Raw genomic sequence first — 12500 nt, forward strand, 5'->3', positions numbered from 1 at the left:
TAAATAAATAAATAGATAAAAAAATGACGGTGATATTCCTTAAAAACACGAACACCTGACGCGGCGAGACGTGCGCACGAGGAAGGAAGGAAAGCAAGAGTACAGACAAACTGTTGCGCATCTATGAGTCAGCAGGTCTTACGAGGGAAACAGGCATACAGTAATCAGGATACGACGAGAAATTACGGGTTAAAGCTTGATAAAGTTAGATTTACATTAAGAGATAAGAGGAAACTGGTTGTCGAATAGAGTGGCAGATGAATGGAGTGCACTTAGTAATCAGGTGGCGAGTCAATGGTGGCTTTAGGAGATAAGACGAAGAAAGCAGGGATACAAGAAATAACTGGTCCAAGCTTGATAAAAGTGAGGTTTAGGAAAGAGATAATAATAAAACTGGTTGTCAAGTGGAATTGTGGATGAATGAATGGCATACACGCAGTAATCAGGTTGTTAATGCCGCGTCTTTACAGAAGTTTTAAGAGATCAAACGAATTTATGGATCAGATGAAGAACTGAGAAGCTAAAAATTATACAGCAAATTATTATGACACGATAATTAACTTTGCACCGAGACTGTACAACCTAAAGCACCGGAAAGGAATAAATAAAGGCAATGTAGGTGATCAGCCAGTCAGCCAGCCAGTCAGTCATTAGTCAGTCAATCAAGGATTCAATCAGCAGAAGGGGAAAAAAATGACAAACGTTTCCTTGTTCCGTTATGACCTGTTTGTTCATTTCCCTCGTTCCGGTGACCTGTGTGTGTGTGTGTGTGTTGCGGGGCGGCATGCTCCTCGTTACCCTCCCCACCTCGCCCCCCCCAACACATCGATGTCGCCTCTGTCGCTCGTGAAAAAAAAAAGAAAAAAAAAAGGGGGTTCTGATCTCAAATACAAATATAAATACTCGCCTCGCTTCACGGCACAAAAAATAAGTGAATAAATGAATGAAAGAAACAATAAACAAATAAATCTGCTGCACCTGACTCGGCTTATTCCAGAACGCCAGGAAAAAAAAAAGAAAAAAAATAATAAATAGCACATATTGTACATCTAAAAAGAAAAAAAAAATCAAAATAGCAAACTTCCTATTGACAAAACACAACTTTCATGCAAAAAAAAAAAAAAAAAAAAATGTAATACAGTTTTGTGCACTTTGTAATATCATATATACATTTTTTTCTATTCCACACTTCCATCTACACACACACACACACACACACACACACACACACACACACACACTGGCACACACACATAAAGAGAGAGAGAGAGAGAGAGAGAGAGAGAGAGAGAGAGAGAGAGAGAGAGAGAGAGAGAGAGAGAGAGAGAGAGAGAGAGAGAGAGAGAGAGAGAGAGAGAGAGAGAGAGAGAGAGAGAGAGGAAGCAATAAATGAACATGGAACAATAAGGTGAGTGTGTATGTGTCTGTGTGTTTGCGTTGTGTGTCTGTGTGTGTGTGTGTGTGTGTGTGTGCGTGTATTAATTAAGAGGCGAGGCAGCAATAATGATTTCTTACTAAACACTAATGACGCAGGACGAGTCATTGGGCCCTGAGGTAACGAGTCTCACATTGCAACATAATTACCAGGTGCAAGGTATATTACTTAATGAACAGCGAGCACAGCAAAGTACACGGCAAATTATTGTTATATGACTGTGATTTGCGCCATGGGAGACAAAGGGAACACAAAGGAAGAACAAACAATAAGAATAGACATGTTTGAAACTGAAGCGGGTGTTCGTGATTAAGATACATTTATAATACACTGTCTGATTTCAAGCAAGGATGATGGGGTAGTAAAATAGAAGGGTCCTCCCCACCCACCTCAGTGGTTTCAATATATCGTTTTCTGTTAAGGAAGACAAATTTATTTAAGAAAGTTAGTCAATAAAGGGGTCAGTCAGTAAATCAGTTAATTTCTTTGCTAGTCCGGCAGTCAGTTAGTCAGTCAGTCAGTCAGTCAGTCAGTCAGTCAGTCAGTCAGTTAATTAATTGATTTGTTAGTAAATCAGTCAGTAAGGTTGTCTATAATTCAGTCAGTCAGTCAGTCAGTCAGTCAGTCAGTCAGTCGGTCGGTCAGTCAGTCAGTCGGTCGGTCGGTCAGTCAGTCAATCATTCAGCCAGGCAAAATGAGCCGAAATATGGAAAATCTCTCTCTCTCTCTCTCTCTCTCTCTCTCTCTCTCTCTCTCTCTCTCTCTCTCTCTCATATCAAAATAACCACCACAACAATCACCACCACTAACAACCCATCACTCCACACACACACACACACACACACACACACACACACATAACGTAAAATGTCACCGTATTTAAATTTACTTTTGTTCTTCTTGGTGAAGTACTTAACGAATATATAACGGAAAAATACAGAACGAAAGAAGCTTCGAAAAAAAAAAAAAAAAAATTGTGATAAAATAAAAGGCGAGAGAAAACTGCGCGTCACAATGTTGTGTTTAGTTTGAAATAATATTAGTTCGACAAGAATGCTTCATAAAAATGTACAGGAGGGGTAAAAGTACAATAAATCAAAACATAATAAAGCGACAGAGAGAGAGAGAGAGAGAGAGAGGGAGGAAGAAAAAATGATAAAGCTCCCGCAATCCACACAAATTGAAATTATAAATGTCAAAATGTTGTGGCTCGTTGCCATTTTCTAGAATTTACTCTCGAGGTAAATGACTAACGTGAAATTAAAAAAAGAAAAAGGAAAAAAAAGAAGAAAAAGAGAGCAGTGACTATTTTCTCGTCCTCCTCGGTAAAATAAAATAATAATGAACGAGTATAAATAAACAAGTAAATAAACATTAGAATAATTAAAGAAAAGACAAAAAAAAAAGAAAGAAAATACAATAAAAGATAAATAAAAAAAAGGGATCTTGTTATTTCTTTCCTTACCACCACCATCACCGCTACCACCACCACCACCACCACCACTAAAACATCAATTAATTACAAAAAAATATAAAACACGAAGGAAACTTTCTATTCCTTTCCTCTTCCCTCTGTTTACCCAATCTCCTTCCATCTTCCTACCTCTCCTCTTCCCCTCCCCTTCTCTCTCCCCGTTTTCTAACATTCCTCCTCACCTTGCGTTCCTCCCTCCTTCCTTCATCCTGTTACATCTTATTTTTCTCTTCCCTCTTATTCTTTCCATTCTTCAGGTTGTGCGTGGAGAGGTCTCGTGACGCCCAGCACACCCACGCAGAAGAAGAAGAAGAAGAAGAAGAAGAAGAAGAAGAAGAAGAAGAAGAAGAAGAAGAAGAAAGAACACTGACCTTACCATCGCTTCAGTACTCAGCATTACATCCCCCTCTCCGTGTCACATGCCCTTGGAAACCCCTTGAAGTACCCCTGATTTTAGGAAGTCATACCCTCCTACCTCCTTCTAGTGTCTTTACTGCCCCTTACCCATCCTCTTAACACCATTCCAGTACTCATAACCATTGCCCACACCGCCCTGCCCATCCTGCTGCCCCATAAACACAGTACTTTAACCCCATTCTGGTACCGCTAACCTGTCCCCATTTCCCGATTCTCCCAATAAACCCTTTCCTATACTCGCCAATACCCGTAACTCTTGCTACCCCAGAGACATTCCATGATCCCTAAACACACTTCTTGATCCCTGAAACACATACTTCAGTCCCCAAGACCCACTAAACACACCTCATGACACTAAGATCCGTATTCTGAAATGGTTTCTCTCACAACGATTATTTTTCGAAGGATACATGGAAGAGTACCCGGATTCTCAAGAGTGTTTCTCCTGTTAGTAATGTAGAGGTCTTGTTAATCTGTCGCTAGAACCGTAAAAACACCCTTAAAAAAACTCGTGTCACTTCAACTAGGGCCTTTTGAAAGCAGAAAAGTTTCAGAATATGATCTTTAAAACCATTTTCACCCATAAAGACGCGCCCCTCCTCCCACACTCACCTGCTGGATCATGTGCTGGTACTGGGGCGTGGTGGGGTCCAGGCGGTCCAAGTCGTGGGTGAGGGCAAACTCAGTGAGGGACTTCCAGGGTGGTTGGTAGGCGGTGACGTCCAGGGGCGCGGAGGGTGGGTCGGTCTGCACTGGGGGGAGGCCACCAGAGGGATCCCTTGCATTACGCTGTACGTCCCGAACCGTCCGCTCTGTGAAGGCACGAGTGGTGAGGGTGGTGAGAGTGGTGAGGTGTGGTGAAGGAGTGATGCGGTACGAGTGGGGAGGGTATAGTGAGGATAAGAACATAAGAATTTATAAGAAATTAAGGTAAAGTATGGTGAAAATGGTGAGGTGTGGTGTGGTGTGGTGTGGTGAGACAGTAGTGGTGAGGAAAAGAAAGGAGGAGAGTGTGTTTGGTGTGGTGTGGAGTGAAGGAGACTGTGTGTGTGTGTGTGTGTGTGTGTGTGTGTGTGTGTGTGTGTGTGTGTGTGTGTGTGTGTGTGTGTGTGTGTGTGTGTGTGTGTGTGTGTGTGTGTGTGTGTGTGTGTGTGTGTGTGTGTGTAGTAGTAGTAGTAGTAATAATGTACATATGACACCTAAGATAGAAAAGTATTAGCATCACTTTAACAGGCACTGCCACGTGTAAGCCTGATGGGTTCTTGCAGGTTCCCTTATTTCTTATGTTCTTATGTACTTAGCAAAAATAATAACAACAACAACAACAACAGCAACAAAAACAATAAATAATAAACCCTTATAAACAGCAACGATTAAAATAAAAACTTTGTAAAGAATAAGAGTGACACACACACACACACACACACACACACACACACACACACACACACACACACACCTGAGCACTGCGCCTCACCTCGTTATCCTGCGCGTGAATCACCACCAGAAGCAGTCGACATTTTTTTGGTGATAACATTTTGAAGGCGTCCAGAGAATTTGGTAACCTTTCATTAATTATTTTACTACCAGCTTATCTTCTTTTATTTTATTGCTATTATTATTATTTTTTTTTTCATGAATAGTCTCTTGGCTATTTAATTTCGACTGGTCTTAGTATTCCTCAAAGGCGCAGGTATTCTTGCAGAGAGAGAGTTAAGGAAAGGTAGGCAGACAGACAGACAGACAGCAGGACAGGCAAACAAACAGACGTACATACAAACAGACAGACAAAGAGTAATATAAGATAAAACAATAACCAAAGCAAATCTTGGAGTAATCTTACGAATACACACACACACACACACACACACACACACACACACACACACACACAGAGAGAGAGAGAGAGAGAGAGAGAGAGAGAGAGAGAGAGAGAGAGAGAGAGAGAGAGAGAGAGAGAGAGAGAGAGAGAGAGAGAGAGAGAGAGAGAGAGAGAGAGAGAGAGAGAGAGAGAGAGAGAGAGAGAGAGAGAGAGAGACTAAACTGTAACCTAGAAAATTAATTAAAATAAAACGAGAGAAAAACAAACAAGTAAACAAAACAAATATAAACCAGACAGGAGGAGGAGAAGAAGAAGAAGAAGAAGAAGAAGAAGAAGAAGAAGAAGAAGAAGAAGAAGAAGAAGAAGAAGAAGAAGAAGAAGAAGAAGAAGAAGAAGAAGAAGAAGAAGAAGAAGAAGAAGAAGAAGAAGAAGAAGAAGAAGAAGAAGAAGAAGAAGAAGAAGAAGAAGAAGAAGAAGAAGAAGAAGAAGAAGAAGAAGAAGAAGAAGAAGAAGAAAAAAAGAAGAACAAGAAGGAAGATAAGCCATGGCTGGAACTAAGAGTGGAAGAAGAGAAGAAGAAGGAGAGGGAGAGAGGGAGAGAGGGAGAGAGGGAGGGAGGGAGGGAGAGTGTCCTACTCTTATCAGGACTAATGCAGCAGTAGCTTTACGGAGAGTGTTAGGAGATAGGACACTCCCTCCCTCTCCCTCTCCCTCCCTCTCCCCTCCCACTCTCCCTCCCTCATCCATCACTCCCTCCCTCTCCCTCACAAGGAAGAGAGAGAGGGAGTTAATGGGTGGGTGTGAGGGTGTGGGAAAGACTTGAAAGGGTGAGAGAGAGAGAGAGAGAGAGAGAGAGAGAGAGAGAGAGAGAGAGAGAGAGAGAGAGAGAGAGAGAGAGAGAGAGAGAGAGAGAGAGAGAGAGAGAGATGAATGATACATAGAAAAGGATATATACCTGAATAAAGGTACGAGAGAGAGAGAGAGAGAGAGAGAGAGAGAGAGAGAGAGAGAGAGAGAGAGAGAGAGAGAGAGAGAGAGAGAGAGAGAGAGAGAGAGAGGGCCGTGGTCTAATGGAAGGGAAGCCGCTGTAATGGTTTGTTGCAATTAAAATATCGTTCGTATCCCTCCGCTTGACTTCGACTTCGGCACACACACACACACACACACACACACACACACACACACACACACACACACACACACACACACACACACAGATACGCAATGTACAAAAACGGATCAATCTCTCTCTCTCTCTCTCTCTCTGATCGTAAGGACAAAGAGAGGAGGAGGAGGAGGAGGAGGAGGAGGAGGAGGAGGAGGAGGAGGAGGAGGAGGAGGAGGAGGAGGAGAAAAAGTAGGAGAATATATTAAAATCTAATAATTTATTTCTGTTCTTCTTTTATTTTTTCTCACTCATTTTCAAGTTTTCTTCCCTTTTTGTTTCTCATTTTTCAAGCTCACGTTGTTTATTTATCTTTTCTCTGAACTTAGAAAAAGAAGGTTATTTTTTTAATTTTTCGCTCCAGTGTATTTTCCAGAGTTGAGGGACAGACTTGATCTTTTCTGCATTCATTCTTTTGTTTTTTCTCTTTTCATTTTTTTCGACTTTTTTTTTTCCTCTTTTTGTTGCAATAAATAAATCAGTTAATCTGTAAATTGCATATACTTGTGATTTCATTTACTTTTATTTATTTATCTCTTTATTTTACATTTTTCCTACCTTCATATATATTTTTTTCTCATTTCATTTCATTTTTCGCTCGCGTTTCAGTCGAGGTCGCTCGCTCTTGACTGTCGCATCACAATCAGCTATACATTTACAAGATTCGTAATTTTTCCCCTTTTTTCACATTTTTATTTTTTCTCATTTCCTCTCCAACATATTACAAAAGACACACTTACAATTATACAATATTCTTCTCATTCATGACTTTTTTTATGTATGTATATATATATTTCCACATCTTTTAAAATGAAAAAAAAAAAAAAAAAAAGTGTGTTAAGAGTAAATGTGGCCAGACTCAGGTGTGTTAAGCCCAAGCCAGCGCCAGGGAGGGCTTGGGGAACACACCTGACAGCTTATCACCTTTTAACACACCTGTCGATATGCCGCGAGGGGCACACACACCTGCGCCTTTTTTTGCCTGACCTCAAAACACCTGTCTCTGTTTTTGTGCCCTCTTTAACACCTGTTCTCTCTCTCTCTCTCTCTCTCTCTCTCTCTCTCTCTCTCTCTCTCTCTCTCTCTCTCTCTCGTATCCATCTTACTAATCATTTCTTCTTCCTCCTCTCTTTCTCCTTCCTTTTTTTCCCCCTTTCTCTCTGTATCTTCTTATTCATTTTTATTTCTTTCTACCTTTCTCATTAGTCTGCTCTTCCTTATCCGTCTGACCTCTTTCTCTCCTCTCTTACTCCTTTTTCCCTTTTTTTACTCCATTCTTTTATCTTTTATTTCTTCCTTCCTATGGCATTCCGCTCTTCTTTCTCTTCCTCCTCATCATCTTTTTTCTCTCCTCTCTCACCCTCTTATTTTATCCCCAGTTTTTTCTCTATTTCTTGTCCGCTATTTTCTTTCTTCCCTCCCTATCTACCCCATCTACACCTCATCTACACCGCTACCTGTCCCACACGCCCCATCTACACCGCTATCTACACTCCATAGCTGCTCTCCTACACTCCCTTCCCTTCCTCCTTATTTATCAGTGTCTCGTGTACAGCTTGCCCTCACCCTCATCTTAAACACACACACACACACACACACACACACACACACACACACACACACACCCGAGTCAGTTAGCCAGCCAGCCTGCCGAACGCTCCTTTTTAGGCGTACACACACACACACACACACACACACACACACACACACACACACACACACACACACACACACACACACACACACACACACACACACACACACACACACACACACACACACAAGGGAGACAAACTCGTCCCGTGCACAAGACAAACAAAAGAACATTTTTTTAATACCAACACGCTGATAAAGGCTTCCACTCCCTCCCGCCGCTTTGAGGAGGAGGAGGAGGAGGAGGAGGAGGAGGAGGAGGAGGAGGAGGAGGAGGAGATACATAAAGAGATGGATAAACAGACGCGGGGGTAGAGAGAGAGAGAGAGAGAGAGAGAGAGAGAGAGAGAGAGAGAGAGAGAGAGAGAGAGAGAGAGAGAGAGAGAGAGAGAGAGAGAGAGAGAGAGAGAGAGAGAGATTTCAGACACATCAACCAGAAAAAAACAAATAAATAAATAAAATAAATAAATAAATACTATATATAAAGAAGGGGACCTGGCCGGGAACTTTGTCATCCACTGTTTAATTCTCTCAAAATAATAAAAGAAAAAAAAAATACGGGAAGCTGCAAGAAGCCATTAGGCCTACACGTGTCAGTCCCTGGATGAACCATGCCTATTTCCACCTTTTATTCACATCCATAAATTTGTCTAATCTCCTTTTAAAGTTCCCTAACGACTCACCACTAACAACCTGATTACTCGATTACTGTTTTATCCCTCTTTCTCTCTCTCTCTCTCTCTATACAACCTTAAAAAAAACCTTTCCCAATAAACTATTAGAGTGTTAAAGTGTTAAGATTGTTTACTCCCCCTCATCAGTGTTAGTCCAAGTCGTTGTCTGACAGAATGGCGGTAACACAGTCCTCTGCTATACTTCTATCTGAGTGAGGCGTGGTTCTGGTGGGCAGTTACTTTCATATGTGCACCCTTGTTCTCTCTTTTGCATCTCTGTTGGTTTTCCATTGTGCGAGTGAAATGAAGGAAAGACACTGGAACCTCCGCCAACTGTTGCACTACTGCCGCTGTTGCTTGAGGTGTGTGTGAAATACGCTGAGTATAGGATAAGATGATAAAATAGGAAAATGAATAAATAAATAAGTAAACAAGTAAATAAATGAAAAGCTAAGATTGGTAGCAAAAAGATACAGTTGAGTAATTTACTACGTGGAGTGAATATGTATGAGTGAGTCAGCAGTGAGTATTGTGCAGTGAAGCCGCGGAAAGAAGGAAATTAAGATAGCATTTTTTATCAGTATGAACCTCGTAAGGGCCAACAGGTGTGTGCAATTCGTTCTTCCTTTGTGTTCTTCAGTATAAAATATGGTATTTCACACACACACACACACACACACACACACACACACACACACACACACACACACACACACACACACACATACACACACACACACAGGCATACAAATAAAGAAAATTACTCGTATAATGAAAGATAAAAACGAGGTAATTATTCAGAGCAGACATGACGAGTGGTGGTGGTGGTGGTGGTGGTGGCGGTGGCGGCAGAGGAGCGAAGTAGAGAGAGGGAGAGGGAGAGGTGGGGGGGAATGCAGGTACAAACAAATGACGATCACCAAGCAAAGTGAGTGGCAAACAACAGCGTTATTAGAGTGGGATCTCTTGAGTTAGCAAACAGGAGAGAGGGAGAGGGAAGGAGAGGGGGAGGGAGGGAGGGAGAGGGAAAGGAAGGGGGACTGAAGGTGGGACAAGCAAAGCAAACGAGTAAGCAAGCAAGAAGATAGCTGAGAGAGAGAGAGAGAGAGAGAGAGAGAGAGAGAGAGAGAGAGAGAGAGAGAGAGAGAGAGAGAGAGAGAGAGAGAGAGAGAGAGAGAGAGAATAAAAGAAAAGAAAAATCACTCCCTTAAAATACAACTTCAATAAGAAACACACACACTCTCTCTCTCTCTCTCTCTCTCTCTCTCTCTCTCTCTCTCTCTCTCTCTCTCTCTCTCTCTCTCTCTCTCTCTCACCCACACAAGGCACAAGTATGCAATATTTACTCTCAGGTGTGTAGTGTGAGCGACAGGTGTGGTGCAGAGTGATTGGTGGAAGCGAGACAGGTGAGGAAGGGGGTAGGGGAAGTTAGAGGAAGGGGAAGGGGGGGGGCGTGCCAGGTCATGCAGAGTGGGCGTGGCTTCTAAAGAATAAAGGTGGGCGTGGTCTCGTGTCAGCCAATCAGAGAGCACCGTGAGTAGAAGTGAGTATTCGAGCACTTTCACCTGTTCCTTTCTCTCTCTCTCTCTCTCTCTCTCTCTCTCTCTCTCTCTCTCTCTCTCTCTCTCTCTCTCTCTCTCTATTTTTATCTTGCTATTTTTTTTTCTTTTGTTTTTATCCTCTAATTGTCTTTTTGTTAGTTCTCTCTCTCTCTCTCTCTCTCTCTCTCTCTCTCTCTCTCTCTCTCTCTCTCTCTCTCTCTCTCTGGTTAAATTCCCCAAATTCTTTACTTTTTCGTCTCTCTCTCTCTCTCTCTCTCTCTCTCTCTCTCTCTCTCTCTCTCTCTCTCTCTCTCTCTCTCTCACCCAACTTTATGACACATCCCTCCATCTTTCACCCTCACCTCTATTCCCCTTCTCCCTCTCCCTCCCTCTCCCTCTCTCTCTCTCTCTCTCTCTCTCTCTCTCTCTCTCTCTCTGTGACATAGTGCGCCCCTGTAAAAGCCTTCCATGTATATATTGGAAGAGGCGAAAGCATTATTATTTGCAACTAATGGATCCATCCCGGCGTACCGTCCATTACTGTTCCGGGAGAGAGGGAGAGAGAGAGAGAGAGAGAGAGAGAGAGAGAGAGAGAGAGAGAGAGGTTGAGTGCTCTTCATGCATTACCTACAACTCAACTTAAACTCACGGATCAAACGGGATGTGTATTGACAAGTCACACACACACACACACACACACACACACACACACACACACACACACACACACACGCACGAACAGACATACACACATACATACATACATACATATACTACACACCACTCACGGCAGACGCGCGATGGTGTTGTTGCAATATTAACGCAACACCATTTGTGTGTGTGTGTGTGTGAGGAGTGATGGGTTAAGGGAGGGTATGGTACTAGTGGTGGTGGTGGTGGTGGTGGTGGTGGTACTACTACTACTACTACTACTACTACTACTACTACTACATGCAAGCTTGATGAAAGAGGTCAACTGAAAATCAAATGTACTTTCTCTCTCTCTCTCTCTCTCTCTCTCTCTCTCTCTCTCTCTCTCTCTCTCTCTCTCTCTCTCTCTCTCTCTGCTCCCTTCCTACGCGTGTCTGACAAAAAAACAAAAGAAAATATGTAGACTGAGGTTGGAATGTCACGGTACTTCCCCTCACACACACACACACACACACACACACACACACACACACACACACACACACACACACACACACACACACAGGAACTAAACTAATTTAACAAAGGAGGGATATTCTTGCTCTCTCTCTCTCTCTCTCTCTCTCTCTCTCTCTCTCTCTCTCTCTCTCTCTCTCTCCAGTTACATTCAAGTCTTATTTTTCTCTCTCTCCCTTGCTCCCTCCTTTGTAATATCTTTCGTAACTTTAATCTGATTTTCCTTCGTTTCTTTCCTCGTTTTCCTTCTCTTCATCTTGTCCTTCTCCCATTTCCACTTCCTTCTCATTCTCTTCTTCTCTCTCACCCTTGTGCCATCTTCTCTTTCATTTCCTCATATATTTTCTCGTTTCTTTGATCATTCCTTGCTTTTCTTCCTTCCTTTCTTCCTTATCTCTTAACCCTTCATTTTTTGTCCCTTTGAATGTCTTTCCCTTCTTCATTTATTTCCTGCACGGCTCTTCTTTTTCTCTCTTCTTATTCCTTCGTACAATTTTACTCTCTCTCCTTCTTTCCTTTCTTTCTTATATTAATTTTTTTTTTCCCATTTCATTCTCCTCTTCTTTCCTGTACATTTTTCCTTCCCTCTCTTCTTAATTCCCTCACTTTGTCTCTCTTCTCTCCTCTTCTCTCTGCCCTTTCCTTCCTTCTTTAATTTCTTTTTATATTAACCCCTTCTTCTTTGCTTTTCTTTATTTCCTATCTATCCTTGCCTTCGTTCATTCCTTCCTTCATTTCCTTCCACTCACATTAACCCTTTCTTCTTTCTCTCCTTTAATTCTCCTCTTTCCCTTCTTCCTTTCACACCCGAGTACGTAATCTTCTTTCCTTCCCTCCCTTCTTTACTCATTCACTTAATTTCTCCTTTTCCCTTCTCTCTCTCTTCCTCCATTTCTTCCCCTTATGGTAACCCTTCCTTCTTTCATTCCTCGTTCCTTATTACATTCTTTTTCTTCTTTCCTTCACACATACGTAAGCTTCTTTCTTTTCCTTCCTTCCTTTCTTTCTTCATTTTCACAGTTCCTTCCTATTCCCCTTTAAATCCCTTCCTCTTCCTTCCATTCCTCTTACACTCACTTAACCTTCTCCCGTTTTCGTAATTCTCTTCTTTTCTTTCCTTCCTTCGCTTCTTCACCTCCGCCCTTCTTAATT

General features: G+C 42.1%; 1 protein-coding gene across 1 annotated transcript in view; it reads right to left on the minus strand.

Moving 5' to 3' along the window:
- Positions 1–12500, minus strand: part of LOC135093163 (insulin gene enhancer protein ISL-1-like) — a 200981-nt gene that overhangs the window by 41145 nt on the left and 147336 nt on the right. The window contains 2 exon segments of the mRNA XM_063992089.1: positions 3939–4084; positions 4087–4138. Coding sequence (XP_063848159.1) covers positions 3939–4084; positions 4087–4138 — 198 coding nt within the window.

This window comes from Scylla paramamosain, chromosome 42 (assembly GCF_035594125.1).
Source record: "Scylla paramamosain isolate STU-SP2022 chromosome 42, ASM3559412v1, whole genome shotgun sequence".
NCBI classification, from domain to species: Eukaryota; Metazoa; Arthropoda; class Malacostraca; order Decapoda; family Portunidae; genus Scylla; species Scylla paramamosain.